The 20,231-nt window shown below is 48.8% G+C and overlaps 1 protein-coding gene across 1 annotated transcript in view; it reads left to right on the plus strand.

Moving 5' to 3' along the window:
* Window positions 1–1,286: 1,286 nt before the first annotated feature.
* The window catches only part of FAM117A (family with sequence similarity 117 member A), a 44,705-nt gene continuing 25,760 nt past the window's right edge, over window positions 1,287–20,231 (plus strand). The window contains exon 1 of the mRNA XM_045985777.1: window positions 1,287–1,517. Coding sequence (XP_045841733.1) covers window positions 1,322–1,517 — 196 coding nt within the window. The 5' untranslated portion in view covers window positions 1,287–1,321. The remainder of the gene's footprint in view (window positions 1,518–20,231) is intronic.

The following is a 20,231-nucleotide window of genomic DNA, read 5'->3' on the forward strand; positions in this document are numbered from 1 at the left end:
TCTCTGATTAGCTAGGATGGCTTCAGGGAATACCTTCATTTTAACATTAAAGTGGGCAAAAACCGAAATAGAAAGATAAATCTGTAGCAAGATCAAAAATAGAATTCATAGCTAAATATAAATCTGGAGGGAATTATCCAATTATTTGTATGGTCCCTTATGGCAGAGGATCCAGGGTTGATTGCCTTCTGCTTTTTCCTTATATAGAACAAAATGGTTAATAAATACCGAGAATAATACCTTTTTTTCTTTTGAAGAGTAATAGTTTTTAATAGTAACTAAAATGCTGTTTTCCTTCCCAAATGTCCTCATATATATTACAGCATGTGATTTTTACAACTGCATGCATTCTCTTTGGGACCATCTCACTGTAGGTCAGAGAGCATTGAACTGGGAAGACCAGGATTTGTTAATGGAGTCACTGTACAAATTTGGGCACGTTTCTCAGTCACTTTGTTCCTTCCACTCCGCTGAGCTAGACTTGGAATGGACGGCTCTGAAGGGAAATTCCCTGCTCCTTTTCAGTCTCAGTATAATTTACCGGCTAGCGCTGGGTGTTTTTTGGGGGCGGGGGGAGTTGGACCCACACCAGCTAGGGACTTGGAAACGTGGAAAAAGATAAATGTGGGTGTCACATGAGGCACGGTGGCCATTAAGTGCATGAATATAATGCAAATCGCATGCAAATATATGCATACTTTGCATTAATTTGTAGAATCTTACTTTGGCGCTAGCGAGCAGCACTGGGATCCTATGAGGACTCACAGCTAATATTTTTAGGTTAAATCAAAAGTAATGCTTTTTGAAGTTATCGCTTTCTCGGCGCTTGCCGGGCTCAACTACTCAAAATTTGACACTCCTCCCTACCCCCCATAATAATTTCACTAGCGCTCGATTCCGTCTTACACCCGGCCCCACCCCCGCTTAGCCTGACGTCACGTGATAGTGTATTTGCATACTACCTGGGACTGGGTGTGACGCTCCCCTTTTCTGCGTCTTCTCATTGGTGGCACCGGAGAACCAGCCCTCTTCCAGACGGACCAATCAGCGCCCCCTCGGACAGAGGCAAGCGGGAGGGGGCGGGATGAGGGTGGGGTCTTGTGTTGGATCGCTAGGCATATCGGCCAGTCATCCTCCTGAATGGGAAGAACAAGCCGAGGATTGGCTGGGGGGCGGGGTCTGGGACTCTGTAGGCCAATGAGAGTTCTGGGCTGAGGGGGCCGGTCTCCGCCCCGCAGAGCAGATAAGCAGCAGCAGCGGGGGTTGGGGGGCTGTGTGGGGCTCGCTGTGGGGCCGAGGCAGGCAGGCTGTTGGGCTGGCGATGGCGGGGGCCGCAGCGGGCGGCAGAGGCGGAGGTTCTTGGGGGCCCGGGCGCGGAGGGGCCGGGGGGCTCCGGCGGGGCTGCTCTCCCCCAGCCCCCGCCGGCTCCCCCCGGGCTGGGTTGCAGCCGCTCAGGGCCACGGTCCCGTTCCAGCTGCAGCAGCCGCACCAGCGCCGGGACGGGGGTGGCCGCGCAGGTGAGCCGGGCCTGGAGCGGGTGCCGGGGGGAGGAGCCGTTGGGGGAGGGGGGGCGCGTGACGGGGGGGAGGGGTACGGGGAGAAGCGTGAGGGGAAAGTGGATGGGAGCGAAGGAAGAGAAGGGGGTCGCGCGGAGTCTGCGAGGGAGGAGGGAGCGAGAGCGAGGAGCGGTGAACGCAGGGTCCACCGCTGGGACAGAGTGTGCAGGGAGTCGGGGCCAGGAGGTGAGGGGAGGGACATGGCAGACGGAGGCTGGCTTTGGGGGCGTAACCGAAAAGTGGGCAGAGGTGTCGTGTGGGGGTGAGTGGAAGATGCAGGGGTGGCAGCGAGGTGTGAGGAATAAGTGAGTGGCGCGTGATGGGGGCGCCCTGTGCCGGCTGGCGCTGGAGCGAGGAGCTGGTGGGCGCTGGAAGTCTGCACGGGGAGGGGGAGGGGCATGGAGGAGAGCCCCGTGGAGCCATGTGTTACTTCTCCAACTTGAGTTTGGCCCCGGCATCCCGCTCTACGCCTCTGGAGTTCACCCCCCCACCCCCACTTTCACGTGCACTTCCCTATATTGCCACCTCCCGGAGCTGATTTCATCCGAGCCGTTGGAATAAGTTAGTTTAACGGCTTTTACTACGGTGCAAACGCTCTACTCCGATTCCCTACTTTCCTCTTGGTTGGTCCAGAAGTTGTATGTTGCCAGATCATTGACCTGCTTAATATGGCTGTCTCATTCCAGCCATCGTGTGCGTGTGTGTATAGGGCCTGGGCAGTTTGCCCCCGGCCTTTCTCTCCTGCCCCCACCCAGGCTATTTAGTCCCCGGCATTGCCAGCCAACGTGGCAGTGGGGTGAGGGCTACAGGCAAGTACACTGTGGCAAATACCCCCACTTTCTGAACAGCCCTGAAACGGCGTCTTAATAGCAGCTTGCCATGCTGGGTGTGGGGAAATGAGGGAGGAGCAAGATTTAACCTTGCTTTCACACTCAAGAGCTGTGATGGATCCCCCGCAAAGGCAGGCAATGAGGAATGGGAAAAGGAACCTACTTGCATGAGGAGGTTGGCAGTAAGTTGAAAGTGAGGCGTGCATTTGATTCACACCAGATGTGAAAAAGATCATTGCACACTTCCAAAGCCTCAGAGCCTACCAAATGTACAGAAGTCGTGGTCCCCACCATCTAATGGTTAATGACATTGTCACCAGAATTTCTTGAGCTCTTTGTAATTACTAGGCTTCACTCCCTCCTGAAAGTATAGCTGCTACAGTGCTTTTCTAGGTAGGATTGGGGTTAGGAGGGTCTCTGAAGTAGAAAGGCCAACTCTATCTGGACCTCACGGTAAATGTTAACCTTGCATATTGGAACGCAGAAACTTGGTCAAATCTGGTAGCAAGGTGGTGACCAATTAGTCAAAGTATGCCTAGACTCTGGTGGTGGAGAGCAGAGCAATGCCCAGACTTATGCCTATCATGAGCTATAAATCAAAACCACAAGACTACAAACCTGTTGGTTTTGTTTGGATTTCCTTGGAGTCCAGGGAAGTTAGTAGTAACAGCAAGCACTAGAACCTTAGTCACTTTTAGTAGAAATCAACAGAAAGCCTGCCTATGCGGTAGCTGGAAATCTATTAGCAGTCATTTTTTTTAAAGATTTTATTTATTTATTTGACAGAGATCACAAGTAGGCAGAGAGGGAGGCAGAGAGAGAGGGAAAAGCAGGCTCCACACGGAGCAGAGAGCCCGATGTGGGGCTCAATTCCAGGACCCTGGGATCATGACCTGATCTGAAGGCAGAGGCTTTAACCCACTGAGCCACCCAGGTGCCCCTAGCAGTCATATTTTAAGGGCAGTTGTTTTATGTCTGCTATAGAACTAACATGAAAGGCACAAACACTGATGGATGCTGTGGAATGGAGAAGAGTGTAGGTTTGGATGACTGGGTTCTTTTCATGGCCTCTTCCTTTTTATAGGGCCAGGGTCCCGAAGATCCTGGTAAAAAACCATAGGAAGCTAGAGTTCTGCCTAACTTGTTGGATGATTCAGGGCAAGTTGAGTGGTCTCTTGTGTATGAATTGGGCCTGGGGTGATCCCTCCACCTTTCTTTTTTTTTTTTTTTTAAAGATTTTATTTATTTATTTGACAGAGATCACAAATATGCAGAGAGGCAGGCAGAGAGAGGTGGGGGGGGGGGGGAAGCAGGCTCCCCGCTGAGCAGAGAACGTGGGGCTTGATTCCAGCACCCTGAGATCATGACCTGAGCCAAAGGCAGAGGCTTTAACCCACTGAGTCACCCAGGCGCCCCCCCCCCCACCTTTTAGTATCCAAGAGAACTTAATGAGACACTTACCTTGTGTTTATTGTCTATTATCTGTAGATTATCTATAGATTTTCAGTGAGGCTGGAGAGAGGAAAGATAGAAGGAAAGAGTGGTCTGAGCCTGTGGACTTCCTCCTGAGCACGCATTAAGGGAATGTACCTGGCCTTTGATTTGGGAGCACATTGGGTCTTCTATGCGTTAACTTTACTCCCTGTGTGTTCAGATTGTTTCCATTCCTTGCACTTGAGAAGTGGCAGAAGTGGTTTCCTCTAGGCCAGGGGCGTACTTGCGATAGGAGGAAACGCCTTACGTTCATAAACCCTTGAGAGAATCCTCCTAGCGTTGGGGGCCAGGATTCCTGAATTTCAATTCCAGGCTCTGCCATTTACTAGGTGTGTGGCATGGAAGAAGTTTCTTAACTTCTGTGCCTCCGTTTCCTCATCTGTTAGGATGTGAATCATAACTACATCCTGAGTTAACAGTTATAAAGTGCCGAGGCACCTAGAAGATGCCATCCGTGTTCGCCGCTGCTTACATCGTTCCTCTTCTCTCCACCCCGCAAGGTGAGAGAGCATTGTTGGCCAAAACCCATTGCCTTTCAGGCTTCAAAGAGCAAACCCATATTGGTCTGAAACCAGTACTGCAGGTTTCAGAATTTCAAGGCCTCCTCTTGCACTTGTATTCCCTCATCTTTTGAAATGAGGGCTTTCTAATCAGGGCTCCAGACCCCAACTGTTGAAAGAGGCATGTGAGCTGGGACTGGGTTTCAGGGACAGTTTGGTGTTGTCACTTTCTTTCCCATCCCAGAGTGCCGAAGTGCTCTGGGCTGTGCACTTACCTGTACCACATGCCCTGTTGGGTTCCAGACAAGATATGTTAGACCTTGTAAAAACAGGGTAATGATGTAAAGAACAGGATTTACCTTCTGTGACCATTCATCCATGCAGGATGTCTTCATAAAGTGAGGAATGGCTTCATTTTTCTGAGCCTGGGCTAGGGGTGTGGAAGGCAAAAGAGAACAGCTAGAAAAATGAAGGTCAAGTCTAAGAAAGCTAAGATTCCCCCCGTGGGGAATAGCAACCCAGGTTGCTATTGCTATTACTAATTGCTATTACTGCTATTATGGCAGTTCCCCCTTTAATTAAATTCTTGTTTGTGTCTTAGGTCAGTTGGAGGCTGCTAACTTTTATGTTCCTCCAGGATTACTGATGGACAAAATGGGACTGGGAAAATTGTTCTGGGTTCTGGTTTTAACTATCCTGTCTAGTGTTTAGTGTCTCTGTCTCTAGAAAGAAGATAATGTTTAACTGAGCTTTACAAATTCCCTAGTGGACCAGCCTCCCAGGGGTCAGCTGGGTCCTGGGGGAGCCCCATGTTGCCTCTGTACCTCCTCTGCACACCAGAACCTTCTTAAACCCAGGGTTGGCAATTATGGCTTGCAGGCCAAATCTAGGCCTCTGCCTGCTTTTTTAATTAAGATTTTAAAAAAAAATTTTAAAAAGATTTTTGTTTATTTATTTGACAGAGAGAGAGCACACAAGCAGGGGGAGCTGCAGGCAGAGGGAGAGGAGGAAGCAGGCTCCCCGCTGAGCAGAGACCCTGATGCAGGGCCTGATCCCAGGACCCTAGGATTATCACCTGAGCCAAAGGCAGACACTTAACCGACTGAGCCACGCAGCCACCCTGTAAATAAAGATCTATTGAAAACACAGCCATGCCCCTTCATTTAGTATTGTCTGTGGCTGCTTTTGCACAACAGTGACAGAGTTGAGTGGTTGTGAAAGAGACCAGAAGGCCCATAAAGCTTAAAATATTGACTACCGTGGCACTTAACAGGAAAAGTTGGCCTACCCTTGTCTTAAATAATGTTCCTTCCCATTATTCCTACATAAAGATGAGTTTTAGTGCGTGTGGCGTACACCTTCTCAGAATATTCTAAGGGGATAAAGAAAAGTAACAAGCCTGTATCCCCACTTCTGTTTTAGGTGAAAAGAGAAGGGGGGGTGGTCATCAGATTCCAGTCAGTTCTCAGTCTTTGTGGAGGATCAGCACATGTGAATGGAGGCTGCCTCCCTGCCCGCACCCCCCCCCCCCATTGTCAGGTGGCATGTGTTCAGTAGACATTAATTTGGATTTACATAAAAGCTTGACTGTTAGGCAAATGTGCACCCTCTCCCCTCATAACCCTTCCCAAACCGTCCACAACTGCAGGGAACACATTTCAGATCAGTTGGAAATGGCTTTAGGTTTATGTCCTCTCTGGGATTTTTCTCGCTACCTTTTATTTTTCCAAACAGATCACTGACAGCTGGCAGTAGTCTTAAAATACTGACTTCCCCGCAGGGATGTAGGATGGGTTTATTTCAGACGAGATCGGGCGCATTCAGGGTGGTATGGCTGTAGACGGATGGGTTTATTTCAAACCTGCATTTGGTTCTCCAGGATGGCCGATTCAGTGAATATAAGGCAGCATTGTTATTAGCAGTGCTATTGGTAATTATTAAACTCCTTTCCTTTGCAATGCTTTGAAAACTTAGCCCTTGGGGAATGGGTGTTTAGATAGGTCTGGAACCACATAAAGGAGGTCCCTTATTAGGGACCTTGAGAAAAAGCCCTCCTCCAGTCATGGTCCTTCTGGACTCTCGAGCTAGAAGCAGTCCAACTTCTCAATGCCAAGGACCCATCTTGCTATGATGAAGCCTGGGAGTGCATTTAAAGGCCTTTAAGAGCTACTACCATCCTTGAATGTTCTGTGATTGAGGCAGCCTGTGTTTGGGAAGCACTGGATATTGCTTAGCCTGATGCTGCTAGCTTGCTTTTGACAGCTTTGCTCGCCCCAGACACATGTGGTCCCCAGGAGGTACTGCTGAAATCTGTCTTAAAGGTTATCACCAGGGACGGCATCCTTTTAATTTGGGTTCCAAAGTACCTAACTGCTTTATCCCGTCAGTATCTAAAGGAGCATGGGTCCGTGTGTTCTACTGTGTTTTGGATAGCAAAGGATTGTAGAGATGGGAAGCTCTCCACTCATGTAATATAGAGCTGGGATATCTTATACCATTTGAGATCAGTGGAGGAGGGGTGAGAACAAAAGTGGGTGTGGTGATAAGAGGACATCATTCTCTCTGATTCCAAATATAGATGGATCTCCAGAAGATTTGGGGCAGGATTGCAAAACTTCCAGTTACGGTGGCAATGTGAGTGTTGCCAAAGTAGTTGGTGGGCTTTAATGGCAGAGAACACTTTACTCATAGTTTTTGGCTAATTTATACTGAATGGTATGATGGGCACCCACGCCACACTGTTCTTTGATCTTGTTCTTTTTTTAATTACAGTATTATGTTAGTTTTGGTTGTACAGCATAAGGACTTAACAGTTCTGTACATTACTCAGCGTATCCCTCGATCTTCATGGAACTCTTAGAAATCAAGCGTCCTCAGGGGCGCCTGACTGGCTCAGTCAGTAGAGCATGCGACTGATTCTCCAGGTTGTGCGTTCGAGCCCCACATAGGGAGTAGAGATTACTTTAAAAAAAAAAAGAAAGAAAAGAAAAGAAATCAAGCATTCTCCTCTGGATTTTTATACCTCTCACATAGAGCCTTTGTGCCATAAGGATTCACACTTTAGGGTGTGACACGTTCTGGAGACAGGTCTGGTGTTGAAACCTCACTGACACTATCGATTTTATCAGTGCCGTGTGATGTCAAGCTCCAGTGCTTTCCTAGTCTTGCCTGGGCTTACCCTCACTCTGTAGGCAGTTTGGAGCCCTTTGAAGGGGCTGGAAAGGGAAACCTTGTGTTTCCTTTCCAGTTCAGGATGGAGGTGGGTGCCCACCAGCACGTTTGTTGAGTGGGAGTAGACAGTCTCTCCCTGGGTTAGTAAGTGTTTTTTTAAGATTTTTAATTTTTTTATTAGAGCGCACAAGTCGGGGGGAGAGGCAGGCAGAGGGAGAGGGAGAAGCAGTCTCCCCTGCTGAGCAGGGGAAGTCCCATATGGGACTCGATTCCAGGATCACGACCGGAGCCGGAGGCAGTGGCTTAACCAACTGAGCCACCCAGGCGCCCCCTGGGTTAGCAAAGTTTTAACCCCACTTCTAAGGGGTTAGAAGAAGGGCTGGGAAGAGTGGAAACACGAAAGATGAGTGAGAAACCCAGTCACCACCCCCTCCGTGCCCCGGCTGAGGCCTGAGTGGAGTCTTCATAGAGGGCTGCGCTGTTTGCTTTGCAGGGTTATGAATTAACCAAACACCAGCCGAATCTATTCACATTGTTAGGTCAAAAACAAATCCTGATCTCTGAGAGAGAAAAGAGTTTTGGATTCTATTTGAAGTTCTAAATTATCCGTGCTCCAGTTCCTCTCCAGCGGTGTGGAGCTTGTGAAGGGGCCGTTGTTCTTGGGAACAGCTGGATGGAGGGAGTTTCTCTACAGCTGGCTGCCCACACTCCAGCCTCCAGCTCAGGGTCCCCACCAAACCTCCTGGTTTGGAAGACTCTTCCAGGCACTTGGCTCTCCTCCTCCATGCTTTTTCCTCAGTGTCACTACAAAGTTGCATGCTCAGCTGAGAGCCATTTAAATGTTTATCCTCAGGCCCGAATAAGCCTCAGTGGACTTCTACTGTGTCAGAAAACCACAGCCAGCCAAGGGTGGCTTTAATGAACTTAAAAGAAGACTATCGAAGTATTTCATAATAGGGAATCTTTTAGCACCAGCCCTTGGGGAACCTGGAAGTGAAGTCGGAGCTCTGGACACCTCCCATATGCCCTGCTCGTGTGCCCCAGCCGGCTGATGTTGGGGACGGATGGAGAGCCTTGGGTTCAGCTGTGTCTGCGCACAAGCAGTTTCTGCTTCCAGCTCCTTAATAAAATGGGTGGAGGTTGGAGAAGGCCTGGGAAGATTGCTCTGAGGGCTTTGGTTGATCTGAAGCAGTAGGCCTGTGATCGGATGGTAGTTTTCTCTGAGGCCGCCTGGATGTGGCTTCTTAGAATATTTGATTTGGCAGGGCAGAGCTGTAAGTCTGGGATGCCTCTTCTCAGACCATGAGCTCCCCATCTTATGAACGAGTGTGGCTTTTTGAGGTGGAGAGAACTATGCCAATAAGCATAGGTTTAGTCCCTCCCCAGCTCTGTTACCTGAATCCCCTGTCATCTGATCCTCAATGAAAACATGCAGGAGAGCACTGAGGTCTCACCTCCTTAAAAGAGAAAGGTAGGATAAACATAGACTCCAAAAGCAAATGACTAACATGTCCACAAGGGGATAAAATTTAATTCAAGCTGAAGGAGGCATAGAATAAAGGAATATTTATTCTTTTTGTGTTAGGTAGGGTTAATTGGAGAATTAACTGGGATATTTCCAGTAAGCTTTTTTTTTTTAATTGGCCAGTGTGTTTTTCTCCCTAAGGTTAAATGAAATTTTGACTCTTCTTTCTTTCCTTCCCTTTCAAAAGTGGCATATTGGTGTGGCCCTATCTGGTCAGCCGTGTTTCTTCACTTTCTCAGCTCTCTTTAGTCCCTTCAGCCCGTGCTGCAGATTGTGTGCCTGCCTTTTTAAAAGGTAGGCACCTCATGTTTCAAGTTCAAGTGCAACGGAACTCACCCTGCAGCTTGAACAGATTTGAGTGTTTTTGCAGAGGGAGGGCCAGGGCAGATGGGGAGTGTCGTGCTCAATAAATACTTGTTGGATTGAGTTGCTGGAAAGGCAGCAGGGGTGGGGAGAGCGAGTCACACTTCCCCCAGTCTCCCTTGAGATGGTTTTTCCCACTTCTGGTCCCCACACACTGTGCCCCCTTTATAATACCCCTCTCTGCAGCTACTTCCAAGGCAACCTCCCCCCCACCCCCACTGAAGTGTTAGTGTTCTCTCTCTCTTTAAATCACTGGTCTCCTATTCATCCTGGTCATTGGGCCTGAAGCCCAGCTGGTGGCAAAGACGTGGCATTTCCATGGATGTCATTGCTAAGCTTGTAGGTTCCCTTCCCCTCGCACTTAAAGCCAGAGGGGTGAGCTTGGGCAGTTGGTTACCAGGTTGATCCATGGAAACAGCCAACACCTAGGATTTTGTTAGGATTTTATTTTAAAAAACCCAGACTCCCTGGCTTGAGGCTTAGAAGTGGATATGGGTGACAGGCCAAGGAAAGCGAGACGAATACTGGGTCTCCTTTCACTCCAGGTAGATTTACAACAAATTCCTAGTAGGGCTAATGTATAGGAAAGGGAAACAGAAAAATGAAATCTGCATCAGTGACTTTTCTAGGTTAGGGAACAGAACTGTATATGGGCCTAAGGGGGGGCTTCATAGAGGTGTGATCAGGCTGGAAGCCCCCTTTCCCAAGCCAGGCACCATCCTGTTTCACCTTCTTTCCCCACACCTGCCCCTCCCGGCCCAAGCAAGTTGGGAAATGCTGGAAAGAGATGCTTATTAGCATTCCCAGCTCCCTGAACACACACACTGCCATCCATGGGACCCACGTTGTCCTGTTGTTCGGGTTGCCAACCATGGACCTGATAGCTTAGTCAGGTGGTTTTCTGAACCTGCCCAGCTGGGGGTAACTTGGAACAGAGTAAAACTGCAATTGAGAAGAAGGAAAGAGCGCTTCTCTTACCTTGCCTTCCCTTCTCCTCTTCCCTGCCCCACACACTGCCTTCCCTTTAACGAGTTTTCTGTGCTCAGTGCGTGTTTGATCTGTTTGATCGCCCACATTGCTTTGAGAGAACCACCGCTGATAACACGTGCGCTCCCTGCCCCACACCTGCAAGCTGGCGCGGTCTCCATTTAGGGATTGTTTTTGTAACTCATACCCATCAGATAGGACATGCCAGGGCTGAGGGTGGGGGCTGGATGCCATTTGGTGAGCCCAAGGGGATGCAGCCAGAGAGCCGTCGCAGGATTATGTGGTCCGGGGCAGAGATTGGGAAGACGACAGTGTGAGTCACCCCGAGTGGTGCATGCACTCCTCACCGCCCAGAGTAGCACCTGGGTTCTCTGTTACTGGTACCACAGTCCTTAGTAGTTGTGCGTTTGTGGGAGAAGGCAAAAACAGCTGCTTCAGTGGAAAGAAAGAGCTTGGGAATCCCAACAAATTGTTGTACTTTTCAGGGAAGTAGAGCATATAGATAGCTTTCGTTTTAACAGTGTGTTCCATTCATTTAGCTCTTTGTGGCTCCTGGTGGGAACTCCAGAATGTTTCTCATTTATCCTCCTGACACTCAACGCAGGTACAGGTGGCATGGACTTGTTTTTGCAGAGAAGTTACATGAGGCCTAGGAAGGAAGTGACTTGCCCAAGACCATGTGACTCTAGAGCCCTTTTGCTTCCAATCCTGGGACTCTTCCCACACATGCGGGGCGAGTCCATTGTGAATGGGCTCCTGAGCTGGCATCGTCTGTGTGCTGGCCCAGCACATGCCCAGCCCGTGTTTCCCTTCTGCTCGCATGCCTGGATCCCAGGAGCAAAAAAATCATCTGTTCAGTTGACCAAAAGAAAATTGGAAAGGCAGATGGGCTGCAGTGAAGTCTGTTGTTCCTTCAGCGCCCCGTATGGGACTGTTCTCTTGGTGTGGCTAATTGGAAGGTGACGGTTGTTACATTAAATGTGTGACACGGTGGCGGCCCTTGAGTACCTCCCACCAGATTTGAGATACGCAGTTTCCAGGCGGAACGAGAAGCTAACCCCAGCGGCAGATAGACCCAAGGAGGCAGGCAGGGTTTTCCTGCTTTTAAGGGGGAGTCATGGTCATGGTTACTGGGCTTGGGGCCATGTCAGGAAGATAACGCCAAGATGGAACTTATAGGAAGGGGTGTCTCTTTTCTATGTGGAACCCCAAAGAGCACCTGGGGATAAATGTGGGTGGCGCATTCCTTTGATGGGGGTAGGTTCAGGTGGCATGTCATCTTGGTGACAGCTTAGTCTTCCATGTAGGGAACCCGTGGTGCAAACCACCCCCACCCTCCCTGCCACGCTCTGTTTTGAGTATGTCCCCTCCTCCTAGCTTTAGGTTACGTGGAAGTGGAATCACTGTGATACATGGTAATGCCTTTATGAGACAAGTGTGTGCCCAGTAGAGGGGACTAGTGGGGCCTTGAACTCGAGAGAAGGCTCCATCTAGGGACTTGGTATCACAGAGAATTGCTTGGCCTGCTTCACAGAGATTACCTAGCCCTCCTGAGAGGATTCCGGGCAGCTCTTAACCCACTTACCTCTCTTACGAAATCAGGCTCTGTATAGAATTCTTTTTTTTTTTTTTTTTAAAGATTTTATTTATTTATTTGACAGAGAGAGAGATCACAAGTAGGCAGAGAGAGAGGAGGAAGCAGGCTCCCTGCAGAGCAGAGAGCCCGATGCGGGGCTCGATCCCAGGACCCTGAGATCATGACCTGAGCCAAAGGCAGCGGCTTAATCCACTGAGCCACCCAGGTGCCCCTCTGTATAGAATTCTTGAATGTCCTGGTAACCATAGGCTTATGCACATCCTTTCTTTGCCTGTGACCTCTCCACTTCATCAGGTAAAATCCCGTTACAATGGACGTTATAAAAAGAAATTCCGTATAATAAAGCTATTTCTATGGCTCATATCAATGCTTTGTTGGTTTTGTTTTGTTTTGTTTTGTGGCTTTTGTTGTTCAAAGAGAAGAGTAACTAACTTCTTCTGTATCAAGTACTTTTTCTGGTCCCTGTCCATGTGATGGTCCATCCCTAAGCCAGGGCCCCCAGCACTAGCCGTCTGCCTTGATGGCACGGAGGAGGGAGAGGAGCATTGGAGCCATCACCAAGTAGCAAGGTCCCCCCTTCTGTTTGCATTTCATCTCAAACCTCCCACCGTCTGGTACGTCTTTGTTTTCCAACGGAACACCACACAAAACCCAACAAAGGACGTAGGAGCGTGTGTTTATCTGAATGTGAGTGTGAGTCTTGAGTGTGAGTGAGCATGTAGGTGCTGAGTGTGAGCATGTATGTGAAAAAGTGCATGTGAGAGGAAGCAAGCCAGCGACAAAGCAGGTGGGACAAATGTTTGCCCGACAGCGAATCTGGGTAAAGGTTATATGGGTGTCCCATGTACTACTGCTCTTGTTCTCGTCTCTGGAAGTTGGAAATTACTTCCAAATAAAAGTTTAAAAAATGAGTACATGTTAGACTAATTTGATGGGGCCAGGAGTTCTTGAGAGTGTGAGTTCTCTTCTTCTTATAACATCTCTTTTTTTCTTTTTTTAATATTTTATTTGACAGAGAGAAATCACAACTAGGCAGAGAGGCAGGCAGAGAGAGAGGAAGAAGCAGGCTCCCTGCGGAGCAGAGAGCCTGACGCAGGGCTCGATCCCAGGACCCTGGGATCATGACCTGAGCCGAAGGCAGACAACAAAACTGAAACCCAGAGAAGTCCAGTGACCTGAGTTCACGTAGCACCCCGGGGCCGAGGCAGGATTTGGGCCCAGTACTGACCACTGTGGCAGGCCGCCCCTCAGGAGACTAGACTGCTGCTTGCCCGGACTCCCTGAGCTGGACCTGGGGGTGGGGGGGCGTCCAGTGCCAGGAATGATCGGGTACCTGCTGCGGTGTGCCCACGCCCCGTGCATGGCCGGCGCTCCCCCAGCAGGGGGGTCAGCAGGCGTGCCCCAGTCTGCCAAAGTGTGCCGAGCGCACACAGGATGTCCCGGTACCTTCTGGGGACAGCTGCTTCCTTATCCTAAGAAACACTCTTACTCTGCTGTTCACTCAACTCTCTGCGCTTCTTCAAGAGCACGAGATGAGAACCCTCTTGCGCCAGAACCACGGAGTTCTTCTAGTTCGAGCTTTTATGTCTGAGATGGATGCGTTAAAAAGCAGTCGGGTGTGGCATGGAGAGCAAGGCCAGAGTGTGGACCCCGGGCCAGAGAGCTTTCTCGGCCGCGCACACGTCCGTCTGTGGAGGTACCGGAGCCGAGGGAGGACGTTTATCCGGCAGATCTTACCAAGGGGTTGGGAGTTAACAGCTTCATGGGCAGGGGGAGGACTCGCTGTCAGTCAGGGAAAACTGCTAACCGCAGGGCCCGGGGAGGGATCTGATGGTCCTGCTCCGCTGGCGGCCGAAGGAGAGGTTCAGGCACTGCTGCTTGTTTCCCGGCCCCTTCTCTTGAACACCAAACCACATGGCCGGCATCTCTCTGTGCTGGAAGGCACTTAAATCGTTCCTGACTCTTTCACTTACTGCTACTCCCCCCCCCCCCACCCCAGCTTCCAGAATTAGGGTTGGGTGAGAGTCTGACTCTGCTTCTGAAGAAAACAGTTTTGGGAATCTTCAAGTTTAGCATGTGTCCTTTGTCTGCAGTGCCTTCCTAGAGCCGTGAGGCTGTGGTTAAGTTGGCTTCAAAGGATTTTTTTTTTTCCCCATGGGCTCCAGCCAGTTATGTGAAAGACCTGTGAGCATTTACTGTATTATTACCCCAGCTTACATATACTGAGATCGTTTGTCTTTAGTAGGCAGTTATCCTGTTTCAGGCTGTCGCCTCGATTCCCTGATTTCTTTCTGGTTCTGTTCTGCCCCAGCGAAAGTGCTGGGTGGATGTCATCTAAGGGCAGAACAAGATGCAGCAGGATGAGGAAAGGCTGCCCGCCTGATTCCTCATGACTTGTGTGCAGCGTGGAGGTGTGCAGGTGGCAAGAGCCATCTTTTTTTTATTTTTTTAAGATTTTATTTATTTGACAGACAGAGATCACAGGTAGGCAGAGAGGCAGGCAGAGAGAGAGGAGGAAGCAGGCTCCCCACCGAGCAGAGAGCCCGATGCGGGGCTTGATCTCAGGACCCTGGGATCATGACCTGAGTTGAAAGGCAGAGGCTTTAACCCACTGAGCCACCCAGGTGCCCCGCAGAGCCATCTTAAGACGGGACGGCTTTGCGTTCTGGTTCTTAGACGTATAGGTAGGATGGATGTCTTGGTGATGAACATCCCGCACTGTTTGCCTGGATCGAATTCTCCTTTGTTTCAGGAGGCTCAGCCTTTTCTTTGCCTGACTTACAAAAGAAGAGACTGGTACTGTTAAGCCCTTGATTAAGAGCAGACACAAAGCCCTTCGTGTACTTTGTGGAGGGAGTGTAACTTACCCTCTAGTGATGGGTGTTGTCCTGTCCGCCTCTGCCCCTGCAAGCACATGGAGAGAGGTGACCTGACCAGCGTCCTTCTGCTCTGAAGTCCTCTGTGGTCTTGGGTGTACACTGATGGTAGGAAAAACCTTCCCAATGTCATGCCTTTCGAGGCTGTTTCTGGAGGGGGGCCATCTGATCGTACTTTTCAGAAGAGGTTTACCCTGGAGGCACTGCATAACCTTTTGAGCCTCCCTTAAGAGATCGGAACAACTGGCAAGACCAGGGCTGCCACGAAGGGGCTGCCCCGGAATGTTGCCCGGCATGCTTTGGGGTTTTTCCACTGGTGGGGTGACGGCCCAGGAATTTGCCTGGGATTTGGGGTCAGGCTGGGTCAGGTACGGGATGTCGGAGGCCAGGTGGGATGGAGCGGACTTGGATGTCTCTCCCCGTTGCAGTCAGGGACACAGTAGTACTTGCGGAAGGAGATGGAGGTAACCAGAGAAGGCTTTCTGCAAGTGGGGCAGCATGGTCCACACAGCTTTGTAAGGCGGCCAGGGCTGTAGAGTGACCTAATAGGATTTTAGACCCTGAAGGCAAAGTGGATCCTGTGACTATAACTTCCTGGTCCTGAATGATTGTGCAACTGCTTCTTATGGAGACCCTCTCCCCAGCCCTCAGCCCCAAGCAACCTGAGTCAGTGTTCAGAGCAAAGAGCCTGACAGGTTCCAACCTAGTGAGGTGTAGCCAGTGAGCCAACCCACCCTCTGAGTTCTGATGTCTGCTTGCCCAGTCATGTGATCAGTCCTTCTGCCTGTGGCTAGCCACAGGTAAATTGAGTGCTGTTTATACCCTCCTGCTTGGTCTGGGAGCCCACGGCACAGCTGTCTGATCAGCCTAGGTAAGGCAAATCTCCTTTTGATTTTGTGCCTCCCCCACCTTCCCACTGAACTTATCTCACCCCAGATAATAGCCCTGAGCTTTCCATTAAGCAGAATTGGTCAGTGGCCATCTCTTATTTACCCTATAGTGAGAGTTGGGGAATTCTAGAACTAGAGAAGGCTCAGACTCCTCTGCTGCACTTCCCTGCCTTCCCGGGGGGACTACTGAGCCATCTGGGGGGCATGTCATTCTCTCTCGCCAGAGCTGTTCGGGGCAGACTCTACATAGTGGTCTTCCTCATCTGACTGGGATTAGCGAGAAGGTCTTCCTTTCATCTAGCTGAATTCTCTCCTAACCGAAGTCTCTTTTCTTCCCTTCATTTTTGCATCCATACAGAAAACTGATAAATTCTAAGTCCTTCACCATTCCCTGGGACCTACCTACCTACATTCCTGTCAGCCATGTTTACCCATCTTCCTTGAGATCTCACTGCTTTCTGCATTCCTGTGGCCAATGAATGCCCAGTGCTAACTTTGCCAGGCAGAGCCGAGGCTCTGTCCAGTTCCAGCTGTGTTTCTGGACCTGCAGGAGGCCTTTCATTCTGCCCACAGTCTTGTGGTCTTGGTCTTGCTACCGGGATCTTGTCACCTTTCTTAATTTAACATCGCCTCCTTCATTCGGTATCTTTATTCTACCTTGTCCTGATTTACATCTTTCAATTCCTGGCATCAGATTAAGCTTCATTCAGGGTTTCATTTCTTCCTGCCCACCTTCCCTTTCCCCAAATTAGACGTCCAGAGCAGTGACTCAGTTGAATTTGACTACAAATTCTGTGACTGCAACCTGCCAAGATTGAAACGCTAAAGGGTTTAAATCCTTGCTGAGGAGTGAACTGAATTTCCATCCTTCCAAATTAAGCCGGTTCCTTTTTTTTTTTTTTTTCCCCTCACAACTTTATTTGGGAAGAAATTCAAACCTACGGAAAAGTTATAAGCACGGTGCATACCCATTTATCTTTCACCTAGACTCACCGATAACTTTTAGCTGCATTTGTCAAATCTCTCTTCTCTCCTTCTGGGGATTAGATATGTGTGTGTCTAGACTTAGATATGCGTCTGTATGTGTGTTTTGTTTATTTGTTTTGAACTGTTTGAAAGTAAATTGCACATGTCATGACACTTTTTGCCCTTAGCCACAATGGTATATGCTGAGAGTAAGGGCATTTTTCTACATAATCATGATAATATTATTACCCTAAAGAAATTATCTATAATCCCATATCATCTAGTATCCAGTCCATTTTCAAATTGCCCCTCTGATTGTTCTTTTTTGTTTGTTTGTTGTTTATTTTTTAAGATTTTTTTTTTTTTTGTAAGCAATCACAACACCCAACGTGGGGCTGGAGCTTACAACCCCAAGATCAGGAATCGCATGCTTACTGATTAAGCCGGTCAGGTGCCCCTTGTTTTTGCCTTTGAGCCAGAATCCAGTAAAGACTCTCATTTGGTTATATCTTTTTATTTTTATTTATTTATTTTTTAAAGATTTTTACTTATTTGAGAGAGTGAGAGAGCACAAGCAGGGGGAGCTGCAGGCAGAAGAAGAGGGGGATGCAGGTTCCCTGCCGAGCAGAGAGCCCCACATAGGGCTCATGACCTGAGCTGAAGGCAACCGCTTCACCGACTGAGCCACCCAGATGCCCCAGTTATGTCTTTTTAAAAAGTTTATCGAGAATTCCCTTCCACTCATGTTTTTGGTTTTTGGTTTTTAAGGACTTTGAAAAGCATGGACCAGTTCTGCCTTCTAGCTCTCCCACATTCTGGATTTTTCTGCCTGTTTTTTTCATGGTGTCATTTAGCTTGTTCCTCTATCCCCCGTATTTCCTGTAACTAGAAAGTTAGGTCTGGGGCCTGATTTGGTTCTGGTAAAACACTTGTGGCAAGAGCATTTCATGGGTGAAGTTGGGTACTTTATATCACTTTAGGAGGTATATTAGGTCAGAGTGTCCCGTAAGAGTAATGGCTAAACTTGATCACATGAGGTGGTGACCACCAGCAGATTTCCCACTGTAAAAATACATTCTTCTTTTGATAAGTGGTTTTTGATACTTTGGCGTTTATTTAAACATTCTGTTCCCTGTAGTGTTTCTCCCAGTGGCTTGGCACCCACTGGTGGCTCTTCCTGGCTAAGAGATTACTTTGAGAGTTGCAATAAGGCTAGTTCTGAATTAACACTAATGGACATGAGTATGGACATGAGAAGTTCAAAAGAGAAGTAAAAATGTTTTTTCTTTTGGGTTTGGAAATCATAGGTTGGGGGGAAGGCAACAAAACGGGTTCAATCAAATTCTGTCAAAGAGTAGGTGTTTTTGTATGACTTGGTATTGATACTAAATTGAGTAATAATAGTTGCTTACACATATATTGCTATCTGGCAGTTTCCTTCAGGTCAGGGGAAGGCAGGCTGGATGGAGCTAAAAATAAGTTGGTTCACAAAGCAGAAATTTTTTGACTATTTGGGAGTTAGCTGTAATTCTGTTCTCCTTTTCTTTCTTTCATGCAGTTTCCGCTCTCCTCACTAGAAGAGGAATCTCTTGGTTTTTTAATTGTCTTCTTCTCCCCCTTGACTCACCCAAGATGCCCAGTGGGTAAAAAAGGATTCCTGAGACTCAGGTATGATCACCCTGGTTCCTAGCAAGGGAAAGGACTAGAACCCTTCCAGCCCATGGACTAGTTCCTGAACCAAAGCAGCCAGGCGGTCGTGACGGTTGAGTCTGACAGTGGAACGCAGGGGTGGGGATCCGATTGTCACAAGTCTTCTGAGGAAGAAAGATCTGTATCACAGGCCCCCACCTGTGACCCCTTGGAAGCTCTCCCTTCTCTTCCATAGATGAGTTCACGAGTGTATAGGGTGCATGCTGTTAGAGTAGGAATCCGCAAGTTTCAATCACAGCTGTCCTCTCACGGGGTTTATTTTTTTATTTTTATTTTTTTTAAGATTTTATTTATTTGACAGACAGAAATCACAAGTAGGCAGAGAGGCAGGCAGGGGTGGGGGGGAAGCAGGCTGCCTGCTGAGCAGAGAGCCCAATGTGGGGCTCGATCCCAGGACCCTGAGATCATGACCTGAGCCACCCAGGCGCCCCCTCACAGGGTTTATTAATGAACCTCCTTGATCTCTGTTTCTCCCTCTCCCTCACTTATCTTCCAAGACTACCTGAGAGCTGGCTGGATGTCGTGATTTCTTCTTGCCTTGATAGGAATCAGACTGTTGTGAGAAGTGGAGATCCTCAAGGGTTTTTGCCTGTCCTCTGAGTTTAGAGATTGGTCACTCCCAAATAACCATCGGTGGGGCTTTTTTTTTTTTTTTTTTTTTTAAGATGGAGAGGGCCAGGCTATGTGCTATTTCTGTTCTTCTTGCAGAGGCCAAGGAACGGCTCCCAAAGGAAAGCCTGCTCCAATCACTAACTGCTAGTATTTTGTTTTGTTTTAAAGATGTTGAAATCCTACAGAACTCTTCAGAGAATTCAGATAAAAGGTGAAGAGTTCACACCACTTCCTTCTCTTCTAACTGCAGCTTCTTGAGAATCGAACAACCGTCTACAGAAATGCTGTCTGTTCCTTATCCATGCGTGTGCGCATACACTTGGGATCGCCCTTTTCCCTCCCTGCTGATACAGACTCAGTGTTCTTTCTTTCTTTCTGCACAGTGACCTCTCTAGATGGGTTTCTCCTGGCCCTTCTCTTCAGCTTCCCATAGATGTGGACTGTGTGCTGGGAAGTCGGACACAGAGCCCAGAAAGGCTTTTGCATGAGCTGCACCCTTAACCGTGGAATTAGTCATTAATTTAGGGCCTGGCTGAGTTAGTTTTCCATGCATATACAACTATCATCACTCTTCTCTCTTTAGAGAAGCCTCCTTGGTCAGGGAAATGTGATGTCCCTCTTCTTTCCTTCTTTCTTTTTAACTCCCGTTTCTGTAGCTGCTTCTCCCTGCTGTGGCTGAAGTGAGCTCTCTGCTTGGTGTTGAGAGTGCTCGGAGCCCCAGGTGTAATTTTCCCAGCTGGGATGGATGGGGTCTCCTTGGGCTTTCCAAGGAGGGCTTCTTACTCTTATACCGTCGTAAGTGGGGATTTCAGTTTGACCACAACTTCCCTCCCGAACCCACATGTCCCTGAGTTAAGTGGTTCGGTGGCTCTGGATCACACATCGCTCAGAAGATTGCCTGCAGTGTTTAATCCCAACACACGACTGAAATGGAAAAAGAATCCCTGTCAAGCTGCTGGAAGGAACTTCCCCTACTTACTGCCAATCTGTTATTGGGGAAATGTTTAGAAATTCTGATGCCCTGGTTTACTTTGTTCCTCTTCAGATTGATGTATCCCCCCTCCCTTCTGGCCCCCAGCAGAAGTACTGTATCATAGCTGGGGTTGGGGGGGCTGGACAGGGCAGGGCAGGGTCTGCTCCCTCGATGGCCAGCC

Source organism: Meles meles, chromosome 18 (genome assembly GCF_922984935.1).
Source record: "Meles meles chromosome 18, mMelMel3.1 paternal haplotype, whole genome shotgun sequence".
Taxonomy (NCBI): Eukaryota; Metazoa; Chordata; class Mammalia; order Carnivora; family Mustelidae; genus Meles; species Meles meles.